Consider the following 24,914-nt stretch of genomic DNA (forward strand, 5'->3'; position numbering starts at 1 on the left):
TGCTAAGGAGCAGGGAGGGTGCTGTAGTGAGTGGGTAGCCGACCCCGACTCCTAGGGCTGCCAGAAGACTCAAAACCCCGAAGGGCTTTAGGAACTTTGAGGTGCCCCGAGACCTCAGGGCTATAGGGAAGTACTTGAAGTCCACGTCTGTTTACAAAGGTTGTGTTACAAGAGTTAAGCTCTATGGCAGGTCCAAGGAGCAGGGTCCATTGCCCCACAGACCTAAGGGGCACCTTTGGGTTTGTGGAAGGATAATGTTCGTGGTTGGTACCCTCTAGTGGTTAGTGGTGGCACTACACCCAGCTGCCCTCCACCAGCCTATGTGTTTGATGGCAGAAGAGGTTCCCCCCTTTCCTAACAGGCATATTCTGTCTCTCTTTCTTTATTTTTATTTATTTGTTTGTTTTTTCATTTCTTTATTAATTGTTATGATTATGATTATTATGGTTTTTTGAAACAGGATTTCTCTATAGCTCTGGCTGTCCTGGAACTCGCTCTGTAGACCAGGCTGGCTTGAACTCACAGAGATCTGCCCGCCTCTGCCTCCCAAGTGCCGGGATTAAAGGCGTACACCACCACCTCTCCTTTTTTTAAAGTTTAATTTTATTTTTATTGGTGTGTATGTGTATGAGCCTGTGCCACACGTGTGTGCTCCTGGAGGCCAGAAGAGGACATCAGATCCCCTAGAGCTGGAGTTAACGTTGTTGTGAGTCTCTTAGGTCCTCTGGTACAACAGCAAGCTCTCTTAGCATGGAAGTCATCACTATAAACCCAGCTCATGTAGTTTTTGTAGTTGTGGATTTAGGGAACCATATGTTCAAGAAGAAAAGGACAGAACAAGGCCAGAAAAATGGTCCAGGAGGTAAAGGCACCTGCAGCCAAGCCTGAGTACCTGAGGTCAATCCCTGGGACCCACATGATGGAAAGACAGCATCAATTCCCGAGTTATCTTCTGATTCCTACACACACACACTTCAGCACACACACACACACACACACACACACACACAAATGCAATTTTAAAAGAAACATTGATGGGGACAATGCCTTTTTGGAAGGTCTCTGTTGCCCCTCATACCAGGGAGCAGACAACAGCAATCCATCCCCTGGACTCAGGATGCTCTCCTAAGGACACGTTGGGTGGTCTCTGTATCTGAGAGCTTGCATAACCAATGCTCACAAACCTGACAAAGGTGGCGATGGAAAGATAAGCTTGGGGACATGACCGCAGGAGAGGAGTGGGAACATGGTGAGTGGGAGGAGCCTCTAAATTATCCATCAGTACAAGCTGTCAGTGGCCCTGGCCCATGAATAAATGTACAGGGAAAAGGCAGGGGCCTTGGGATCGGGGAAAACAAGTAGGGTATAAAAGGGGCATGCAAGGGACCAAGTCCCAGATCCCAAACAGCTCAGGGTCCTGTGGACAGACCACTGAATGGCAATGGCTGCAGGTAAGCATCCTTGAATCCTGCCAGGTGTGGTATGGACCACGGGGTCCTGGAGATGGGTTTGAGGCTTCGAACGTGAGTGCAGCCCATCTTCTGCCCATGTTGGAAACACTCTGGGCCCCTACGGGACCTAGGCCATCGCTCTCAGTCTTTTCCCGTCTCTCTCTAGACTCTCGGTCCTCCTGGCTCCTCACCTTCACCCTGCTCTGCTTGCTCTGGCCTCAGGAGGCTGGTGCCTTTCCTGCTATGCCCTTGTCCAGTCTGTTTGCCAATGCTGTGCTCCGGGCCCAGCATCTGCACCAGCTGGCTGCTGACACCTACAAAGAGTTTGTAAGTTCCCCGGCAATGGTGCCTGCCTGACTGTGGGAGCAGCAAGGGGCAGACCCTTGCCCTCAGACCATGGGAAGTCACAAGGGGAAACAGAGGGAGGGGTCAGGCATCTTAAGCCAATGGTGTCAAGATGAACAGACACGGAGTGGGTCCTCCATAAGGTAGCCATGACAGGGGGCTCCAGGCTCACCCTCCGTGACTGCTCTCCCTCCAGGAGCGTGCCTACATCCCCGAGGGACAGCGCTATTCCATTCAGAATGCCCAAGCTGCTTTCTGCTTCTCTGAGACCATCCCAGCCCCCACAGGCAAGGAGGAGGCCCAACAGAGATCCGTGAGTGACCACTCAGGCTTTGTCTGCACAAATTCTCTCTTCCCGCCAAGTAACCCTAACTGCACCCCAAGCCAGGGACCCTCCTCCTTCTCTCTGAAGCTGGGGTAACCTTGAAGTCCCAGGCAGCAGTCACTAGGCAATATACTCCACCCAGCCCTTTCTTCTTAGGACATGGAATTGCTTCGTTTCTCGCTGCTGCTCATCCAGTCATGGTTGGGGCCTGTGCAGTTCCTCAGCAGGATCTTCACCAACAGCCTGATGTTTGGAACCTCAGACCGCGTCTACGAGAAACTGAAGGACCTGGAAGAGGGCATACAGGCACTGATGCAGGTGAGGAGGGCCCTGGGGTGGGCTGCACTGTCCTTTGCCTCTGCCCAGAGCATAGCTGGAGGCTCATGGCTCTTCTCCATTTACCAGTCAGGCCTTGACTCTTGGGAAGGCCTCTTATTCATTTCTTTCACCTTATGAAGCTTCCAGGCCTTTCTCTAGGTCCTGGAGTTGGGGGAGGGCACAGCTCTTGAGACTCCTGTGCCTCTCCTGCCCATCCTTCCCCCTGCAGGAGCTGGAAGACGGCAGCCCCCGCATTGGGCAGATCCTCAAGCAAACCTATGACAAATTTGACACCAACATGCGCAGCGATGATGCCCTGCTCAAAAACTACGGGTTACTCTCCTGCTTCAAGAAGGACCTGCACAAGGCTGAGACCTACCTGCGGGTCATGAAGTGCCGCCGCTTTGTGGAAAGCAGCTGTGCCTTCTAGCGGCGCAGTGTCTCCACAGCGTCTACGCGGCCTCTCCGCTGTATCCCCCCAGTGCCTCCCTTTACCCTGACACCTGCCCAGCCCTATGTGTCATCCTAATAAAATTAAGATGCATCATATTGCTTGGCTAGATGTATTTCTATTATGGGAGGGAGGGGTGCTGTCAGAGTCCTAGAAGCCAACCTGCAAGAATCCTGTGGGCTGCAGGAAGACCAGCCCTGACTTTCCCTGGACCACATCGAGTCAACACATCACTTCCCCTACTGCATGAGTCTGCCCCCAATCCATAGTCAAAACCCCAGCTCTCTGGACAGCAAGTCAGTAAGGTCATAGGTCACCCCCATAAAGTGCCCAGAGGTGGTCCTCTCTCCTCCAACTAGAATCAGAAAGACCGAAGAGCCCCCTGCCCCCGAGATTAGGAAGAAATGAAAATGAGACTATGAGGCACCAAAGGAAAACATCTTCAAGAGAGAAAACATGAGTAAAATCACAGAATTACTGTGGTGTATCAACTTTAAGACAGGTTTTCATCTGTATCGACTACCCTTGGGGAATGGAGGCAGTTCAAGAATGAGTTTGGAAGCTGGGCATGGTGGCGTACAGCTGTAACCCCAGCATTTAAGAGGCTGAGTCGGGAGGACTGTTGTGAGTTTGAGGCCAGCCTAGTCTATATAGTGAGATATAGGCTAGCTTAATCTATGTAGCAAAACTTTGTCTTAAACAAAAACAAAACAAATGGATTTGGAACAACCAGAACTGGCAGGTCAGAATACTGAATTAGGGTAAGGGGTAGATAAGATTCTAAGACGAAGATTGCCATAGTAATTCCAGTGGGCACCAGGTAGCGGCTGAGGGACGACTCAGTTGGTGTTTGGTTTGTAATCATGAGGACCTGAGTTCCATGTCCAGAATCCACATTAAAACAAAACACACACACACACACACACACACACGAACGTGATGACACGTGGTTATTAACTGCAGTACTGGGAAGCAGAAACAGGCAGCTCCCTGCTCACTTTGTGAATTCCAGGTCAGGTCCCCTGTCTTAAAAAGCAAGGTGCACAGTGCCCGAGGAGTGACAGCTGAAGTCCTCCTCTTGTCTGTGTAAGCACACACAGCCATGTGTACTGCACTCACACGAACACACACACACACCCATGCGTACACACGCACACACATGCACACGCATGCACACACACACACGCACACACACACCAGTATCAGAGAGAGAAACACAGAAGAGACAAAAGCTCGCTGGGCGGGGACAAACAACACGATGGAGCACTTCCTTGTGAGGAAGGGGACCTGTGTAACATGAACCGTGGGCCCAGCTAAACGTGGGCTCAGCGGACCTCGTCACCGTTTGCCATGGAGAAATAGGTCTCTGAAGTCCTCTGAGGTGAGGACATCCAGACATATACATGAATTTAATTTTCAAACACTGGAACACATATGGAAAACATTTTAGGCGACCGAGACAGGACCTTTCTATTTTGGAAGGCAAGCCCACTGTGATTCTTTGACCGTCCAATCACAGCTGTTCTGTCATTGCCAAGTTTTTTTTTTTTTTCTAAGCCACCCATGCCGTTCAGGTAGATGACTTTGATCTTGTTAGTGTCAAACTCAGGTGGCAGCTGACTTCAGACTCAGAACAGTGGGGCAATGCTATCCCTTGGCTTCTCTGGGCTGAAAGACTCTCAACAAACCATTCCATTAAACTATTCTGATTGAAGCAGGGATGTGTCAGTTAACAGACAGAGAGCAACAGTTGCGAAACACGCACAGATATTGGGGATGGATGATGAGGAGGACCACTTGGGGACAGAGGGAGATGAGCCGTTCCCCACTGAGAGTAGCGTCTGTATCTTCTTCCTATTCTCCAAGTCTTCAATAGTACCAGATAGGTCTTCTCTAACCCTCCTGCTCTGGTCCCTGGGAACAGCCTGGCAGGATGAGGCTGACTGTGGCGGTGCACGCCTTTAGTCCCAGCACTTGGGAGGCAGAAGCAGAAGGCTAGCCTGGTCTACAGAGCAAGTTTCGGGACAGCCAGGGCTACATATAGAAACCCTGTCTTGAAAAACCAAAAAATAAAAACAAAACAGAATGAGGGTCTAGGTATGTCTGAGGTCAAGAGTTGCTTGTTCTTCCAGGGGACTTGGGTTCCATATCCAACACGCATGCTGGGTAGCTCACAACCTGTAACTCCAGCTACAGGAGGTCCAACATCTTCATCTGGCCTCTCTGTTTACCTGGACACATATGGTAGGCATACACACACACACAGAGAGACCCACACGGGAACACCGGACAGAAATCTCAAGGTCCAAATCAGGAGCAGAAGGAGACGGAGCACGAGCAAGGAACTCAGGACCACGAGGGGTGCACCCACACACTAAGACAATGGGGATGTTCTATTGGGATCTCACCAAGGCCAGCTGGCCTAGGTCTGAAAAAGCATGGGATAAATCCGGACTAGCTGAACATAGCAGACAATGAAAAATTTTAAAAAAGCAAATGTTAAACAATAATAACCAGGATAGTACCAAAGTCAAACAACTGTCGGCCCATACATTCCACAAGAAATAAAAATCTTTTTAAAATGTTGTATTCATGACCTGTAGAAAACGATCTGACCTCAGCCCATATGGAGACCTTATAAGATGCTGGCCCCTTTGCTTCGAGGTGACCTGAGAAGGGCTGCCCCTGTCCCCTGGAGTAAAAGCCCTCCTTAAAGCTGTGCTGCAGGACCACATTTGGCTCATTCATTTCTGCTATCACTAAATCAAAGAGTTCTCTCACTGGCTTTGGTGCTGACAGTTCAGTGTGGGCATGCTCAGACACTTAAAACTGTGAGGATATAAGTTGTTGGGGGTTTTGGTTGTTTTGTTTTGTTTGTTTGGTTTTTGAAACAGGGTTTCTCTGTGTAGCTCTGGTTGTCCTGGATTTCACTCTGTAGACCAGGCTGGCCTCAGACTCAGAGATCCACCTGCCTCTGCCTCCCATGTGTTGGGTGTAAAGGCACAGGCCAGCCTGCCCAGCTGAAGATGTAAGGGTTTTTGTTTGTTTGTTTGTTTATGGTTTTGGGTTTTTTTTTTGTTTTTCGAGACAGGGTTTCTCTGTGGCTTTGGAGCTTTTATAGACCAGGCTAGCTTCGAACTCACAGAGATCCGCCTACCTCTGCCTCCCAGTAAGTTTTATATTGTGTATTTCTTGTCACACTTTTTTCAGGGGGAGACAGTCTTGTTAAGTAGCCCAGACTGATCTCAAAATCTTTGTGCTTCATTCAGCTTCCCAAGTTCTGGGATCACAGACAGGTGCTACCCTGCCTGGAACAACAAACATTATTTTCTAAATAAGGGCATGCTAGATAGCCCAGGCTTGCCTTGAACTTGTGATCTTCTTGCCTTAAGCACTTTTGAGACACCAAATACCATCCAGGCATGGTGACAAATGTCTTTAATCCCAGTACTCAGGAGACAGACATAGGTGGATCTCAGTTCGAGGCCAGCCTGGTATACAGAAGGAGTACCAGGACAGCTAGAGCTACACAGAAAAAAACCTGTGATGCAGTACCACACATAGTTTAAAAAAAATTTTAAGCAACTGGGCGGTGCTGGCGCACACCTTTAATCTCAGCTCTCGCCAGGCAGAAGGCAGGTGGATCTCCATGAGTGAGGCCAGCCTGGTCTACAAAATGAGTTCCAGGACAGCCAAGGCAGTTACACAGAGAGACCCTGTCTCGAGAAACAAGAACGAAAGAAAGAAAGAAAGAAAGAAAGAAAGAAAGAAAGAAAATGTTAGTGAAAAGTCTTCCTGTGGTGGGGGATAAGATAGACAAGGCTCATTCTAGGAAGGATCCAACACGCATATCTCAAGTACTCCATGATTCCCGCCACCATTTCAGAGATATTGAATTCCCCCCTCCCGCACCCCCCCCTTGGAGGTTCTGGCGCAAACACTATGGTCAGTCAATTTTGGCAAGGTCTTGTTTTCCTCGGTATAGCCACATCATGGTCTGTCTGCTTTATGGCAACTCTGCTGCTGCAGCAGCCTTCTGTTGCCAGGCAACTACCGCTTTCCCTGGGTTATCTGGCGCCTACCTCATTTCCCTGTCAAGATTTCCACACTATAGTTTTTCTGGTCCTTGTGACGAAATACCTACAGGGGCGGCTTAACAAAAAAAGAGGTTTAGTTTGGGTCACAGACACAGCGTCTATCACAACAAGTGGGTCACAGTCATGGTGTCCCTCACAAGTGGGTCACAGTCATGGTGTCCCTCACAAGTGGGTCACGGTCATGGTGTCCCTCACAAGTGGGTCACAGTCATGGTGTCCCTCACAAGTGGGTCACGGTCATGGTGTCCATCATCACAAGGGGCAGTGTGAAAGTTGGGATAGCCATGATGTGAGGTGACAGGTTTTTTTAAATTTATTTTTATTTTATGTTTCTTAGTGTCTCCCTTGCCTGTGAAGGTGCCAGATCCCTTGGAACTCGAGTTTCAAACAGTTGTGAGCTGCCATGTGGTGTTGAGAATTGAACTTGGGACCTCCGGAAAAGCAGTTAGTGTTCTTAACTGCCAAGCCATCTCTCCAGCCAGTTTCTCATATCTTGATGGAGCAGGAGGCAGAGATGGTAGACTGGACTCAGGGTGGTTTATCTTCAAGGCCTGTCGCTGGTGACCTGTCTACCAGCTAGACCCTCCCCCCCATCCCAAAGATTCTATAACCTCCCAAACCAGTGTTACTAGCTGAGCACCAAGCGTTCAAAGATGTGGCCTCTAGGGGAATCCAAAGCATAATGTATCCCTGAATCACAAGGGCTGGAAAAAGGCAAAGGTCCAGCATCCAAGACTTCCTGCTGCTGAGGTTGAGAGTAGAAATCTCTGGCTTTCTTACCGGTAGGACCAGAGGTGCAGAGGTGGTGACACTCTGGAGTTGAAATGGCTGGCAACCTTGCCAGGCTGCCATTCTATGGTGTAGGATACTGAGTTTGAGGCCAGCCTGGGCTACACAGGAAGGCTCTTTCTCAAAAACAAAAACAAACAAAACACACACAAAAAAAACCACCCCACATATTTTTAAAACAAGGTAAATACCAGGGTGAGGAGAGTAATTAACGCCTTTTGAACTGTACTGGCAGGTGAATTCTCATTTCCTAAGGCATGAAGCCATTTAACCTGGTCATAATCTTTCCATGTCTTCCGTAGCTTGTCCTGCAGGGTTAATACAAGTGCTACAGATGTCACTGACAACCTCTCTGCGTGCTCCACCCCACTTGGCTAAGAGGTAGCTCAGGACAAGGCAGGATCTAATACGACCTTAGCCAAAGAGTTGGGACAGTTTTCAGTGGCCGGGTGTTCTAGTCTCATTCTGCAGCAGCGATAAAACTGACAAAAAGTGACTTGGGAGGAAAGGGATTCATCAGCATACGGGTTTCATTCTGTTACTGAGGGAAGCCAGGGCAGGAACCATGCAGAGAACCCACGCAGAGAACCCACGGAGGAATGCTGCCTGCTGGTTTGCTAGTTTCTTATGCAGCCTAGGATCTCTGCCCAGGGAATGGCACCATCCATGGTGGAACGGGCCTTTCTACATTAATAAATAATCAAACAATACCCCCCCCCGGCAACAAGACATACCCACAGGCCAACCTAATGGGGAAAATCCTTCAGCTGTGACCCTCTTCTCGGGTGTGTTAACAGTTAAATTAATCAGGATACTGTACATTCTAGGGATCCCCTGGTCCTAACCTGAGATTTTACCAAGGATTGGAGTTCTAGCAGAATTTTCTTCTGTCCTTTGTCTTTTTTTTAAAGATTTATTTTTTATGCATACAGTGTTCCACCTGCATGTATACCTGCAGGCCAGAAGAGTGCACCAGATCTCATTACAGATGGTTGCTGGGAATTGAACTCAGGACCTCTGGATGAGCAGTCAGTGCTCTTAACCGCTGAGCCATCTCTCCAGACCCCCTGTCCTTTGTCTTGATAGAATCGTGTCAATGTTAACAATTATCTTTTAGTTCCCAAGTATAGGCTTAGATACCAGGTATGACAGCACACACCTTTGATGCCAGCACTCAGGAGGCAGAGATAGGTAGATCTTTGTGTAGTCAACAAGTTCCAGGCCAGACAGGGTTACATAGAGAGACCCTGTCTCAGAAACAGAAACAAAAGGCTTGACTACGAAAGAGAGACCCGGGCACTAACCTATGAGAAATATAACCGTGGAAAGCCAGGCAGGAGTCAGCAGCATCATTTGAGAGCCACGGAAGCTAACCCACAGGGCCACCTGCTAACAGTGGCACCATGTGGCAGTGAGAAGTCACAGCAGGCTAAACCTCTACCTCTAACTCCACTAGCTGAACTAGGGAGCCAGTGACATTGTTCCTTTTTGGTTCATGTGCCTTAGGGTTTCTGGGTGGCCTTGGCAGATGGGACTGATGCTGACAAGCAGCTGATCCAAGGCATTAAATCAGCTGAGGACCCTGGATTAGGATGCTTTGTGTAGTCTTAGACCTGATCTTAATGTACTTCCCCTTTGCTCACCTTGAGATAAAATCATAGGAGACTCACACGGTAAGGAGTAAAAGCTACGAAACTCAGTGTGGAAACTGGCATTGAGAAGGTCTTTGGGGGAATACTTCCTTGGTCCTGAGTTAGACTTTCTTTGAACAAACCACACCTTTCTGGTCATAGAAAATAATGTGCCTTCAGTTAAGATATGGGTCCCCAAAAGGCCCATGTCTTTGTTTTGGGGTTTTTTGTTTGTTGATTTTTTTTTTGTTTTTTGAGATAGGTTTCTCTGTGAGACAGTCCTAACTGTCCTGGAACTCACTTTGTAGACCAGGCTGGCCTCGAATTTACAGAGATCTGCCCGCTTCTGCCTCCTAAGTGCTGGGATTAAAGGTATGTGCCACCACTGCCCGACTAAGGTCCATGTCTTAAGGGCCCCCAGACCATGGACTATTGGGAGACAATGAAACAAGATGGTGCCTAGTGAAAAGTCCTGAGGGGGTCTTAGAACCTTGGCCCTTAATGGTTTCCTTTTGCTCTTCCTGCTTCCACCATGATGTACTGCCTAGACACAGGACTAAAGGTCAAAAACTTCGAAACACTGTCATGGGAATCTTTCTTTCTTGCAGGCTGGCATACCTGATATTTGTCACGGAGATGGAAAGTGAGCACACCTCTCAGAGATATAAATTTGCAGAAGGCAGGGACAGTGCTCTGTTTACCACTGTGCCTCTGTTGCTTTGTATGATGAAACTAATGGGTTATCTTTATAGCAAATCTCCAAACCCAGATTCAGGGTTGTCAAGGAAGAAGGGGAGACACCTTTGGTGTTTCAAGCTAGTATCCGCAAGGTGGAAACTGGGTATGAGTGGGTGCTTTGGTTTTGAGATCAGGACAAACAGATTGCATTGCTTGCCCCAGACTGGCCATTCGTGTTAGCAAGCGGAAGCTCTCCTCAAAGTTCTGAACTGCAACCACTTGGCTTAGCGTAAAAGCTTTCAGCTGTGACACAAAGGAAGAATAAACCCAGATGGCACAAACTCTATTTCATTTTTATCACAGCTAACATCTCAGTAAACAGTTTCTGGCAGCCCCGGAGGAGGGGCCTGACTTGATGCTCCTCAAACCTTCACCAAGGTGGACATACTCCTTCCAAGGCCAGTGCAGAAAGCTGGGCTGTTGGAGCATATGGTGAGCACTGTTACAGAGGATTGGGGGGCGTGACTGTGCCGAGACCCATCTGCCATGGGGGTCTGTACATGTGTCCCACAGGACTTGTTCACAGAAGATGGAAACAGGCAATCCTTTGTGGAGATGGACCGCAGATGTGGGACTTGGCCTTTTACAAAAAGGAACTCAGAGCGCGCCCTTGACCTATTAGACCAACTCCATGGGCATATTTTACCTTAAAGCCTCCCCGCTCTCCAAAGTCAGGGAGTGATGATATATACTTGCAATCCCAGCACTCAGGAGCTGAGGTTGGAGGATCACAAGTTTGAGGCCATCCTGCACTGCATAGTAAGTCCTAGGTTTTTTGTTTTGTTATAAACTAGCTAAGCTCCTTCTCTGACCCAATGTGAAGTTCCAGAGGGTTCCTGGGGTGAAGCTTTATCAGCCAGCACCCTTTATGATGTCACCAGGTACTGTGTGGAGTAGGGGAATGTGGACCAGGAGCAGAGTTCCTTCTGATTCCTGCCCATTTATCTGATACGTACTCCTATGGAGTCTTGTTCCTGAACTACAAAAGAAGTCCCTGGTTAGTCATCAGGCAGTCCTGAGCAACGGATTCCAGGATATTTCTGATGATCTTTCTCATTTGCTGTTTGAGGAATGGACAGTGGAAATGAGGGGCAAGGGTGGGGACCTTCTGTGTGCTCAAGAGTAGACAGTTGAATACAATAAGGAGGGAAGGGGCTCTTTGCCAGCAGGAACAATCAGACTGAAATTTCTAGAAACTGTAATAAACTCAAAAAGAAAGGCAAGCTCCAGATGAACTGGTGTAAGCCACATGGGCCCCTGAAACCCTGTGGAGGGGACAGGAGAAGACAGGAATGCCGCCTCACATCCTGTCTCTTCCTCCCTCCTTGGCCTACTCTTTCCTCCCTGTAAAAGGCCTGTAGCTGAAGTCTCACTCAGGCAAAGAGCTGCTTCTGGTCAGCAGAGATGTGAGTTGCGCACTTCTGCCTTTATGTCAGCGAACTGGCCTTCCTTGTCTTTGTTCTGCTCTCTCTGCCTAGAGGCCCGTTTCCTCCTGTTTCTTTCGCAAGGCTAGTAGTTCACACAGTGCTACGGTGATCACAGCCATGCCAAGGGTGATAATGATGATGATGAAGGCGGTGGAGGAGGAGATCCCTTCTTCATGTGGTCCTGTGTGGGCACAGAAAACAGACACTGGGGACAGTGGGCTGAACACAAGAAAACCATTCCACCCCAAGACACCAAGCCCACTCCTCAGACACATGTTCTCCAGCCCAAGAGCATCTTGCTTCCCTCTACACTTGTGAGATTCTCAAACCTGGGCGACGGGGCGGGGTGGGGGCTTTCTACCCTGAGACCCAGCAGCTGGTACAGCAGGTACCTTGGACAACGACAGCAATCTCTTTGCTGATAGAGCCCAGCTGGTTAGTGGCTGTGCAGCAGTAGGTTCCAGTGAGGTTCTGGGTGGCCTTCTGAGGTACTTCAAGGTCAATGATCATCCCATTCCATGTGCACACCAAAGCTGGGGCAGGGTTTCCTTCTGGGATGCATGCAAGCATTTGATCCATTCCTTCTACCCATATCTGGTTGCCAGGGCAGCCGGATTCTCCAAAACGAGGCTTGTCTGCAAGAGAGCCCCAAAAGGAACCTAGTTGTATGTCCTGTCCCTGTCTCGCTTCCATTCATAGCCCCCTTTCCCTCTCTAGCTCAAACGTTGCTCCCTCAACCCAAGGAAAACACAGTCAGCTCCCTGCTTAGAATGAAACCCATTCTATTCTCTTCCCTTCCCTGTGGCAACGATTATGAGATGCAGCCTAGGATATTTTTATGAACTCAGGCTAAGTAACACGGTTCTGTTGGTGAGGCCCAGGGCTTCTCAATGTGCAAGGAATGGTCTCAGAAATAAGGATTTCCTCATTTTCCAAAACACAAATTGTGATTTGGAACTTCTGGGGGCTTCTCTCCTTAGCATCAGCCTCAGTGTCTCCTTTTTTGCTCTGTCTTTCCGGCACTGGCTCTCAGCTAGCTGTATCTGACCGCCGGACCCACTTGCCCTTTTGGGCAAACTCCCCATCTTGTCCCCACTCGCTTTCCCAAGGGCAAAGACAAGCTTGGACATGCTTGTTTTATTTTCTTCTCTGGACTTTTCCCCTCGGCTAATGAAGCAACTAGCCAAGAAGGGAAACTAAGTGTCCTGCCTTGCCGAGGACCATTGGGCCTCCACTCACATAAGACATGAAGCTGCATCTCAGTGGTTTTGAGCAGTCGCTGGCCCTGCACCTCCAAAGAGGCCTCACAGGAGATTTTCCGGCCATCGTCTTCCTCCCTGGCAGTAAAGAGGAACCAGGCAGGCTCGCCGGGAGCAGAGATGTTTGGAGCTCCCTGAAGTCGAAGAGTGGGACTAGGTGATGTTAACACATGACCCAAGCAGGTGACATTAACATCTGTCCCTGCCAGAGGGTAAGTGTCTTCGACCTCCAGAACTGGGGGAGGGAAACCTACAAAGAAAGGAAATGGAACAGTGGACACATTTTCAAGCTGGTGGCTGCCCCTGTCCTCTTGTTGCTGGAGGTCTCCCTTGGGTAGACAATGACAGAAGGGCGACTTTGCATAGCATTAGTGCTTCTGGGAAGGCTGAAGAGAAGGGCCAACAAGATAGCTGGAGAACTGAGAGCTTCCCTTCCCACATCTGCCCACATTTGGCTGTGCCTCTCCTGCGAGGACAGCAAGATGTCTTCTCATTGTACAGGTTTCTTACTCATCTCAAATGCTTATTCTAGAATGAAGTTCAAGCATCCACAATCGCCCAATCAGCAGGATAGGTTAGGGAGCTGAGGACAGAGGCCACATGGAGCTTCTGTCACAATGCAGGTCCTTAACCACCTCCGTCAGAGAAAGATGAAAGCCAACATTGACTTAAGAAGACACCCAGCAAAGGTTAGTCAGATAATATCTCCAGCCAAATCCACGAGGAAGAGAGGCGGTCACGTACTGTAGACATGCACTGCTTTCCTGACTCTCTGCTCCACTGGACCCAGAGACACAAGGCAGGTCAGCTCCTGGTCACCGGTCTCCATGGCCCGAATGGTGGTGCTGGCCCACGCTGCATCTCCCTTCCAGGAGGAGAAGGGGCTCAGCTCCTGGCCTTCTAAGAACATTCGGAAGACAGCTTCCTGGGCAGGAAACACCCTAGTCACCTCACAGCTCATGGTCTCCGCCACCCCAACCTCCAGGAGTGAAGACACCCCGATCTGAGGACTCTGAGAGAATTCTGCCAAGTAAGGGGGAAAAAGAAAGAAAGAAGGAAAGCTATAAGTCATGTGTCACCTAGAACACCATGGAAGGGAACGGGGCTGAGGGTGAATTAGAGGTGGGGCGCAGTTACTCTCTTCTCCTAAACTGGTGGGAACAGGGTCCCCAAAGGCCAAAACAGGCCCTGGGTTCTCTCCATGCCTGGATTCTGACTCACCAAAGATCCGGAGTTCCTTGGTAGCTGACCTGCCATGAAGCAACCTCCCACCGTGTGGGCTCAGGTCCAGTTCTGCAAGGCAGGAGAAATTGCTCCTGTTATTCTCCCGCTGGGCTCTGACATTGACAGTGACCTCGGCTCTTTGGGATGCCACAGAAAAACTCATAAAGTCCTTTCTGTGCAGTTCTCGGCCGTCCTGGAGAAGGGTAAGGGTGAGGCTCTGCAGGGGTGCCACAGTAGGCACGAGACACTTCACTGTGAAAGCCTCATCCATGGCCACCCACTCGGGCTGCAAGTCCAGGATCACCTGCTCCGGGGGCTCTTTAAGACAAAGAGACAAGCCTTGGTGAGGGGCCATTCACCTCCAGACAGAAATGACATGGCAGAAGTGACCACCACCCTTCAGGTTTCATGCGATAAGTTAGCCTTGCAGCTCTCTGTCCATCAAAGGTGGCCATGGCCTAGAACTGTGACAGCCAAAAGGAAGTCCCTTGCTTTGAATTTTCCTGCCATTCTGGAATATTCTCTCTCTTATCAGTGATGTTTCAGAGGCACAAGAAGCTTGGGAGAGGCACTCTTCCACTCATTTCTATCTTTACAATGCAAGATGGCTCCCTGTAGGACCCTGTTTACAGTCCCGACACCTCAGAGCCTCCCTTTCTGCAGAGCAGCTCAGGAACTGCCTACACCACAGGCTTCTTTCTCTGACTACCCCAGCTGAAGACTGTCCTTCCTGCAAGCCCTGGCTATCTTAAGAGCTGGCAGCAAATAAGCCAGCACTAATCTTACACTTGTCTGGTCACTCAGAAACTCCCCACGTAGTCTGTGCATTCTCCAGCATGCCTCCCGGCTAATGGTGGGAACTCAGAAGACAGCCTCTTCAAAGGAAGGGACTCCGGACAGTATGGCTGAGGCTTTACCTGGTGGGTGCAGGGCGGAGGGTGCAATTCTTTCCCCTAAGTAAAATCCCTGTCTAATTCTTCTCTAAAGAAAATGCATTCTGCCGGGCGGTGGTGGCACACGCCTTTAATCCCAGCACTCAGAAGGCAGAGGCAGGCAGATCCCTGTGAGTTCGAGGCCAGCCTGGTCTACAAGAGCTAGTTTCAGGACAGGCTCAAAGCTACAGAGAAACCCTGTCTCAAAAACAAACAAACAAACAAACAAACAAAAAACCAAGAAGAAGAAGGAGGAGGAGGAGGAGGAGGAGGAGGAGAAGAAGCAGCTGCTGCATCCCTGTTTCCCCCTCCTCTCTTCATCTGGGCCTCCACCCTACTCACGGTACATGGTGATGCGGAGCGCTGTGTCCTTCTGGACCCCTGCACAAGAGAAGAAGCAGTGCAGGACAGAGCTTTCTGTGACGTCCTCCAGGACAAACTCCTTCCACTGAGGCCCTTTGCCCAGCTGGCTTTTCCTGAAGAAGGTCTCGATTCCACTGGGCCCCGGGTCTGGGCAGGTGGTGCTGCAGTTGACGGTTAGGGACTGTCCAAACTCCACCAGGGCCTGATTTGGCCAAACAGACACTTCAAACAGCTCTTCTGTGGTCCCTGAAATGAAGCACACGGATCAAAAATGCTGGTGAAGACCAGGACATGCAGCATGAACAGAGTCCACTCTCTCCATCGGATCTAGGCTGGACAAGAGGGACCCTGCTCAGGGATCTGGAGAATAAACCCTTTAATCAACAAGTGAAAGCCTTGATCCCAGCCTCATTCCCATCTTTGTCCTGGGGACTAGATTTTCCCACAGAGTCTAAGGAGGCATTAACAGTCATGCCTGGAAAAGCTTCCTGAGGCCTTAGCAGCTCTCTGGGCTCAGCCACTAACACCCTGCTGGGGTCTCTGCGCTTCTACTGCCAAGAAGTATTTCTCTGAGATGATAGTGAAGGACTACCTTCACCAGAATCGTCTGGAATGATTGTAAAACTGAAGAGCCTGGCTCCACCTTAGACAGAGTGACCACCCTGTAGTGAAGGTGGGACCTGGAAATACGCCTGAGAGCAAAACAAGCCTCCTGTGAACCCTTCCCTACACAAATCCATGACAACTAACGCCGCCAGGGAAGCCCACGCTCACTTATCTCCCATAGAGTCTCTACAGCTTCTCAGAGATTACTCCACTCTGCTTTGCAATGCTATGAAAAGGAATTTTTCAGTGTTCGCAAGTTTAGCCTACATTATGATTTGGATCTTAAATGTCCCCATGCTAGAAGCTTGTTGCCAGCCTGTGGCACCAGGGAAGGTGGTAGGACCTTTTAGAAGGCTGGGCCAGTGGAGAGAGTCCTGCACATATGTCTATGCACCAAGTGCATGTGTGGTCAGAAGAGGATGTGGATCCCCTGGAACAGTACAGAATGGTTGCAAATGGGCCACACAGGTCCCGAGAACCGAGTCTAGGTCCTCTGCAAGAGCAATCTTGCTCTTAACTGCTGAGCAAATCTCTCCAGTTCCAAGGAAAGTAGTTTGGAGATAGAGAATGAGCTGGGGATGTGGCTTACCTGGTCCATTGCTTGCCTAACATGCACAAAGCCTTGAGTTCAATTCCCAATATAAAACTGTCATAGTGGCATATGCCTATAAGCCCAATACTCAGGAAGTAGAAGTAGAAGCAAAAGCATCTGAAGTTCAAGGTCATCCTTGGCTACTTAGGGAGTTTGAGGTCAGCCTGAGGTATGGACCTCGTCTCTAAATAAATAAAATTTTAAACTTTAAAAAAGTAAAATGACAGCAATAAAGCCCACTGAGGCTCACCACACACACAGCCCATCACCTACAGACAGAGCATGAGTGGATTGTTCAGCACAGGACCCCATGGATAGGATAGAATGGCCACTCCCAGTGGGTGGATCTTCCTGCTCCAGTCACCCTACCCTGAGAGAATCCCCTACAGGCATAAGCAGAGGCCCATCTCCAGGGTGACCCTAGATCCATCAGGAAGACAGCTGAGATTAACCACCACCTCATCCCTCTCTGCACAATCAACCAGTTGTGTCCTGGCATACAGTGACTAAAGAAACCTTTCTAGGTAGCCTCACCTGGACAAAGGGTCAAGGCCAGCAGAGTCCAGACACCAAGCAGAAGCATTTTCATTCTTGGGAGAAAGCCCAAAAGCTGAGGAAAGAAAAGAAAGAATCCTAGAGAGAGATTTTTTTTCTCGTTACATTTTCATAAAAATTTTATGTGTGTGAGTGTTTTTCCTGTATGTGTGCCTGTGCATCACATGTGTTCCTGGTGCTGGTGGAGAAGGCATTAGATCCCCTGAGACTGGAGTTACAGATGGTTATGAGCCACCATGTAGGTTCTGGGAATCAAACACAGGTCCTCTGCAAGAGCAAACAGTACTCTTAACCTCTGAGTCATCTCTCTAGTCTGGAGAATATTTTTATAAATAAAAATGTACAAAAGGAAGCCATTGCTGTAGTGTCTGCCATCCCCCTTCGGTTTTGTTTTTATTTTGAGACAAAGTCTCAGGTAGCAGGAGCCGGCCCTGAATTCGCTAAGTGGCTGTGGATGACTTTGAATTCCTGATCTTCCTGCCTCTGCCTCCCCCATGCTGGGATTACAGGGGTTCACACACTCCAGCTCCTAGGCTGGAGGAGCTGACCTAACACTGATGGGCTCCAGACTCTGGGATCCTCCCCTTCCGTTTATATTCAAGGGTTTCGTGCTGTTTCTCATAAGTGGGAAACACATTCTACCCTTTGCTTCTTCTCTGTGCCTGAGAGTCACCCGCCCTCCACGCACTGTTCATCTCTGTGTGAGATCTACCTACCCTCTGCTCAGGCTTCAGCACCCACAACTTGCGTCCATGCTACTGTTTTCCTTTCCCATAGGATGCATTGCTTCTAACACATTTATGTCGGCCTGGCTCCGTGTCACCAAGGAGAAAACCCAAATCGCCCCCTAACTTTATTTGTTCTCAGATAACTTAAGAATCACAAGTTTGGAAGACCACACAGCTTAGCGATACAGAGCGAATCTCCCAGTAGCTCTACTGTAGATTTTAGCGGTGACAGGTGAGCTGGGATTAGTTATCTACGTTATTTATTTATTTTTAACATCCTGAAGACTGCTTCTGCTGAAAACACTCTGCACTTCAGCCTCTGGGTGTCTGGAGAGGATAAAAAGGCCCATCTCTGCCTTCAGACTTTAATCAGTGTTGCATGCAGACAGGTGGGAACATTTGAAAAACGCTTTAGTCGAAAACTATAGTACAGCGGGCGGTGGTGGCGCACGCCTTTAATCCCAGCACTCGGGAGGCAGAGGCAGGCAGATCTCTGTGAGTTCGAGGCCAGCCTGGTCTACAAGAGCTAGTTCCAGAACAGGCACCAAAAATTACAGAGAGACCCAGTCTCGAAAATAATAAAAAAAAAAAAATACAAAAACCAAAATTATAGTACAAGGTCACCTACAGCAGCTTCGGCGACTAGAATCATCAGACCACGAAATTAGCAGAGAGGCAGCCAATGTGTCACCTCGGACCCAGAAAATAGAATCACCACCACCCGGCCCCAGATCCCTTCCTTCATCTCTAACCCCTCGCTCCCTAGAGTTGAGAAGTTGATTTCACGCAGATCTTTGGCCACTAAAGATCTCTCTTGACACTGGCTGCGGAGTGCAGTGGGGTATTGGTATGCCAGGAACATTTTCCTGAACAAGTTTCCTGAACTGTGTCTCTCTCCTTGGGACTGTAAGCACCATGAAGGCAGGGCGGGCCTTTTGTTTTATCCACTGCTGGGTGCCAAGAGACTGGAACGGTTATAGTCAGCAATTACCAGTAGCTGAACCAAAGAAAATATAAGCTAATAGTGCGGGCACAAGCACTTGGATGGGGGACAAAAGGCTGGTAAGGAGGTTCCCTATAGCTGGGAAAGGGGCGTGCACACAACTGGGCGTGAGGCATTTAAAGACAGATATTATCTAAAACATTTAAAATATATGGGGGAAACACACACTTTCAGGCGTGTTGGCGAACTCCCCCACCGGCCGATCTTCTACTGGATTTCACTGGTAGAAACCAGCAGGAACCCAAGCAAACCAAATAGGACCCAAATCCTCACTGAGTCGCAGCTGTCCGCTTGTCCCTCTTGTCTCACTGGCCGCTCTTCGATGCTCGGGGATCGCAGACAAGAGCTGCGGTAGTCACCGCGCTCGAAACCGCCGCTTGCTCCAACCGTTGGGTCCGCGCTCCTGGAGGGGGTGCTCTGCGCAGGTGCTGCTCCCAGGAGTCCCCAGATCTGCCCGGAAACTCGTGACGCTCACGCAGAGTCTCAACAGGGTTGGCTGAGAAAAGACGCGCCAACAAGTAGCTTTAAAGACAGGATGGGTTCTAAAAGACAGAAGAGTAGGGAAGCCTGCTCCCTCTTCAAAGAGAGCACAGATTTGACTCAAGACAATCGCTGCTGAGCCAGGCTTGGTAGTGTAGACCTGTCATCCTTGTTTGTGGGAGGTGGCGGCAAGAGAAATATGAGTACAAGATCATTTCTTGGCTACAGGGGCGTTCTAGGCCCTCCTGTGTTATGTAAGACTCCGATTGATTGATTGACTGATTTAAATAAAAAAGAAATGATGGTTGTAAAGAAAGGATCTTTTAAAATAAAGTTATTTTTATTTAGGCTTGTGGGTGGTGTAAACCTTATGTATACAGATGCTTTCGGAGGCCAGAAGTGGGTACAAGATCCTCTGGAGGAGTTATAGGCATTTGTGAACCACCTCAAGGGAACTGAAGGTCCTATGGGAGAACAATAAGTGCTCTTTTTATTTTATTTTGGTTTTTCGAGACAGGGTTTCTATGCCTAGCCCTAGCTGTCCCGGACCAGGCTGTGTCTGCCTCCTGAGTGCAGGGATTAAAGGCCTGTACCAGCACCGCCTGGACAGTAAGGCTCTTAACCATTGAGTCATCCCTCCAGCCCCAAGAAAGGATCTTTAAACAAAACCAAAGAAAATCTTTCCCCCTTGGCTGTTCATCTGTTGGTTCCACCTGAATGCAGAATTTAGGCTACTCCAGTCTTGCTTTGAGTGATGTGTCTCCTGAACTCTAGACCTTGAGTTTACCTCAAAATTCCGGGCTCCCCAGCTACTGTCTGGTTTCCCTCTCCCAGGGTATGTGTGCCAGATAGTAATTCAATGGGACTTTGGCAAGATTCAAAATGTCCTTTTTAGCCCACTGACCCTAGAGTGTGTGTATGAGTGTGTGTATGAGTGTGTGTATGTGTTGTTACTGTCTGAAACTGGCTCTCAAATTCCCAGTGTTCCAGAAACTGACCTTGTGGTGATCCTCTTGCCTCTACCTCCCAAGTGTTGGGATTACAGGCATACATCACCACTTGTCTCCCCTCCCCTCCCCCATTCCTACATCCCTCCCTGAGTGCTCAGAAAAGCCTAGAAGACAGAGACGGTGAGGATGGCCATTGGGGGGGTTGGGGATAAGAAGACACGGAAAATTCCAGAGGCAGTGACATTGGAGTTAGCCCTGAAGGATAAACTGATGCTTGCCCCGCAGAGAATTGAGAAGAGCAAGAATGTATTTAATGAATATGAACTGGGTTAGTTTTGTACCACATATGGTTTAGAGGGGTATGGCAGGCGCAAAGCCTCTCTTTGAGGAGCTACAGTTTCTACTGAATTGTAGACGAAAGGAAACCTCAGCTATGACAAGTAAGAAATGAGGTGTGTTCAGGGAAGGTGAGCTGAGCGTGACCTGATAGGAGGATACTTGGGCAGTTGGTAGAAAATAAAGCTAGCTACTTGTGGACAGATAGTAAAGTCAACCACGCCACACTAAGCCATTTAGACAGGCTCTTCCTTAAGGTAGTGGCTTTTAGACAGTCTAGAACCGTGGGCCCTTTACAGAAGACCCTGTGGTCACTCAGTATACACAGCAAGGCAGAGTTGCTTGCAAAGTAGGGGTGGAAGGGAAGGAGGAAAGCACCCCACTCTCCTATCCCAAATTCAGCTCAAAGCTCCTGAGCCATTGCTGAGAAAGCCAGAGAAACACGTTTTGAGGCTCCCTGCTGAAGACAAGTGAGAGCACCTGCATTAGTGGAAGGAAGTGCTCTGGTTTGATGTCTGGGGGTCAGGGGGATGCCAGGGAGGATTGGGTAGGATAATCAATGGGAGGGGTGGAACAGCTGAATGGGAAGGAAGACACGCCAAGGATCCAAAAAAGATTTGGTAAAGCACAGAACTCAGTAACACAGGATGAGGGGGGAAGGAGAGAGAGGAGTGGAAGATGATTGCAGGTGGCAAGGGTGTAGGTGCCCCAGGCTTTCCTGGTTGTAGTCTTTGTGTCTGCTCAGTTACTTGGGTTACATCCTTAGGAGTCACTAGCCAGCAGAATGCGCCTGGCGTCTCTCCGTCTCTCCGTGTCCTTGTGCTCTTCACCAGGGCAGACACAGATGAGAGGTGGCCAATATAATGACAGCAAAACACTGATTCTGAGCACGTGGGCTTAAGTGGCTTTTTGAGTGTCTGTTGGGGGCTGGAGATATGGATCAGAAGCCCTGAGGAGGGCTGGGGGTTGGAGGTAGAGATTTAGGGTCATTGAAGGGATGAGGGGGTGAGTGTGTCTAGATACAGTAACAAAAGAGGGCTAGAGATAGCAATCAAGACAGCAAGGGTATTTAGGACAGAATGGAAGCCAGAGGAAGTAGAGGTCCCTGCACAGTTGCGCCCCTGCAGTCACGGGCTCTTGTTAATTACCCCAGTAGCTCTGGGTATGGATTCCTCCACCTTTGGAGGCTCTGAGACGTGACCAGGGACGAACCACAGTGATGCCCAGTTTCTACCTTGTATGGGAGAACAGATGGTAGACTTGTGCCCCAGACTCTGACGTCAAGAGATTGTAAGAGTGCTCTGAACTGGCTGTAGCCATGAGACTCATTGCTTCCTTTCCCCTCTGCTTTTAGACTTTTTTTTTTTAAAAACAGCTTTAGATGTGCAGAAATAAAGAACAGAGAGTTTCCTATTCCTTCCAATTTTCCAATTATGAACATCCTTTATTGGTGTTGTCTTGTTGTTACAATTTATGAAGCAGTATTCATGCGTTATGGTTAAGGTGTAGTTTACACTGAAATTTTGTGCATTATATAGTTCTGTGGGTTTAAAACTTATTTGTTTTATATGTATGAATGTTTCATCTGTGTGTATATGAGCATACCATGTATGTGTGTCAGAGCTTTTGGGGCTGGAGTTATAGAAGATTGTGAGCCACCATACAGATACTGGGAACCCAACCTGGGTCCTCTAGAAGAGCAGCCAGTGCTTTTAACCACCGAGCCATCTCTCCAGCCAGATTTTTTAATGCTTGAATCCTTGGTTCTCAATTGAAATAACTGTTTGGGAAGAATTAGGAGGTGTGATCTTATTGAAGGAGGTGTGACACTGGAGTGAGCTTTCAGGTTTAAAGGTTCCAACCATTACCAGTGTGCCTCTCTCCCTACTTTTGGCTCAAATGTGAGCTGTTCCTGCCACCATGCCTTTTCCCCACCATCACAGACTCTGAAACCATAAGGCAAGTCAAACACTTTCTTTTATAAGTTGTATTGGTCACCACATTTTGTCACAGCATTAGGAAAATATAATACAAACAGAAAGCAGCCTTAACTTCTGAGCTATTTCTCCGGCCCTACCGCATCCTTTTTTAGTGGCTGGATAACACTGTTTCATGTGTGTTATCTGATTCTCTACTGCCAAACACTGATGCTATTACATGATATGAAGAACATGCTAGGACGGTAACAGCAAGCCGTAGCTCCACACAATAGCAAGTCAACCTTTGCTGACCTGGCAGGAGATGACTCGCTTGCACTCATGCTTGGCTTTCACGCTCTTTGAGCAAAGCGTCCCCCCTCTTTTTTTTGGAAACAGGATCTTACACACACTATGAAGCCAATAATGAAATCGAACCTCCTCCACTCCTGCCTTCACCTCCCAGGTGCTGAGATTACAAGCGTGCTATCACACCAGTGTTATGCGGTGCCGGGGATGGAACCCTGGACTTCATGCGTGCTAGGCAAGCACTCTGCCAGCTGAGCTACCTCTCCAGCCCAGAGCAAAGCAGCATTACAGAAACGACACGGTAGCTTAGAAACCAGAAGAAAACATCTGGCAGCCACTCTGATGGAAGAACCGAAGCAACGCTGTAAACACTACAGGTCATCCTTTCCTCCCCAAAGTCTTTCCAAATCCATCAGCTTCTCTTTGTCACTGCAGCCCAGAAGCAAGTGACGTCATTGAAGTTTCTTGTGGTATTCCAGGCTAAGAGGCTGAGCTCCTAGGCCTGAAGACCAGGCCTTTACACCAGCGTCCTCCATGGGCAAGCTCTACACTCTGGATCACTTGCCTGTTAGGCTGTGATCACAGAAGTGGTTTTTATTTTACCCTCGATGTTTCAGTAACACTGGTTTGATTCTCATCCTGTACTGCTCAGAAGTCTTTATTAATCCCTTACATCCATTAAAGGTTTCTGTTTCTCTGTGGTATCTTGTGGACATTCATTCATTCATTCCATTGTGTGTGTGATTTTTCCAGACAGGGTTTCTCTGTCTGACCTGAAACTCATTCTGTAGACCAGATTGGCTTTGAACTCTTAGTGATCCATGTGCTTCTGCTTCCTGAGTGCTGGGATTAGAACTGTGTGACCGCATGCTGGGCTGGTACTGCATGTCTCTCTAAGTGTGTAAAAGGATGCGTCCTCAGAACACGTCTGTGGAATGAAGATAATATTAGGAAACTGCCTTGCAGCACTGAAGTAAAGATGACCTAATGTCATTGTTCACATTTAATCATAAAGTATTTATGAACTCCCCCTTCCCAAATAACCAGTCAACCAACCAAAAAACCAAAACCAACCAAACCAAAAACCCTTACAATTCTCATCTACAATACAGGTCTATGACAGTATTTTTTTTTTTTTTGAGACAGGGTCTATGTAGCCCTGGCTGACTTGGACCTTGCTATGTGTACCATGCTGGCCTTGAACTGACTGACAGAGCGCCATCTGCCTCTGCCTCCCAAAGGCTGGGATTAAAGACATGCACCAGCGTTGCCTGGCATCTTTTAAATTATTATTATTATTATTGGTTTTTAGAGAAAGGGTTTCTCTGTAGCTTTGGAGCCTGTCCTGGAACTAGCTCTTGTAGACCAGGCTGGCCTCGAACTCACAGAGATCCACCTGCCTCTGCCTCCCGAGTGCTGGGATTAAAGGTGTGCGCCTCCAACACCCGGCTTTAAATTATTTTTTAAGTAATGTCTTGCTGTAGAGCTCAGGCTGGCCTGGGACTTGTAACCCTGACCTGCCTCTTGCCCACAGAGGTAGTTTCCTACTGAGGGTTCTGTACCTGTACTCCTGGTGGTTTACACTGAAATAAGGTTCTGGGCTGAAGGCAAGCTGGCAGGGACCCTTTGGAATACCTTCCCAGAGGAGCCTGATTCTCCACTGTCCCCAGGAGAGGTATTGCAGTTACAGAGGCTGAAGTGGACATTAGTTTTCTACCTTGCAGGCATTGGAGGGACCATAATTTTAGTGGCCTGTTCCCAGACTGACGGCTTTTGGGGAGAAAGGAGAGAGTATCGCAGATGGCCAAGAGGCAGGAGCTGAGAAAAGAATATGAAGAGAGATGGCTGTGCTGGAATCCAGGCCTTTAATCCCAGCATTCAGAAAATGGAGCTCTGAGTTAAGAGGCCAGCCTGGTCTACATAGGGAGTTCCAGGCTACAAGGTTATATAGTAGTACTCTATCTCAAAATAACAGAAAGGGATGTGACAGGGTACAGAGTGAAGCCAGCTTCTGAAAAACGACAGAAGACTGCCGTGGACTGGAGCTGTTAGTATAAGCAAGGAAGCAATCATTTGGTTGGGGATAAAA

The 24,914-nt window shown here is 48.7% G+C and overlaps 2 protein-coding genes across 3 annotated transcripts; one reads left to right on the plus strand and one right to left on the minus strand.

The window, feature by feature from the left end:
- Positions 1–1,376: 1,376 nt before the first annotated feature.
- Positions 1,377–2,869, plus strand: LOC121436026 (somatotropin). Its single transcript, XM_041635602.1, has 4 exons — positions 1,377–1,778; positions 1,993–2,109; positions 2,278–2,439; positions 2,669–2,869. Exons 1-4 carry the CDS (start codon positions 1,377–1,379, stop codon positions 2,867–2,869), a joined length of 882 nt encoding a protein of 293 aa, XP_041491536.1.
- Positions 2,870–10,464: 7,595 nt separating this feature from the next.
- Positions 10,465–17,193, minus strand: LOC121436264 (intercellular adhesion molecule 5). 2 transcript variants are annotated; one of them, XM_041636056.1, is made up of 7 exons: positions 17,083–17,193; positions 15,330–15,596; positions 14,053–14,373; positions 13,576–13,752; positions 12,812–13,081; positions 11,965–12,207; positions 10,465–11,753 (listed from the first exon to the last, which is right to left on the minus strand). In XM_041636056.1, the coding sequence occupies exons 1-7, from the start codon at positions 17,135–17,137 to the stop codon at positions 11,620–11,622; spliced, it is 1,467 nt and encodes a 488-aa protein (XP_041491990.1). In that variant the 5' UTR covers positions 17,138–17,193; the 3' UTR covers positions 10,465–11,619. The 2 variants fall into 2 exon arrangements, with proteins under 2 accessions (XP_041491990.1, XP_041491989.1); XM_041636055.1 differs by having other exon boundaries at positions 13,576–13,854.
- Between the last annotated feature and the right edge of the window lie 7,721 nt (positions 17,194–24,914).

The sequence above is a fragment of the Microtus oregoni genome, unplaced genomic scaffold (genome assembly GCF_018167655.1).
Source record: "Microtus oregoni isolate MIOR12 unplaced genomic scaffold, Mior012 000048F_ref0000485, whole genome shotgun sequence".
NCBI lineage: Eukaryota > Metazoa > Chordata > Mammalia > Rodentia > Cricetidae > Microtus > Microtus oregoni.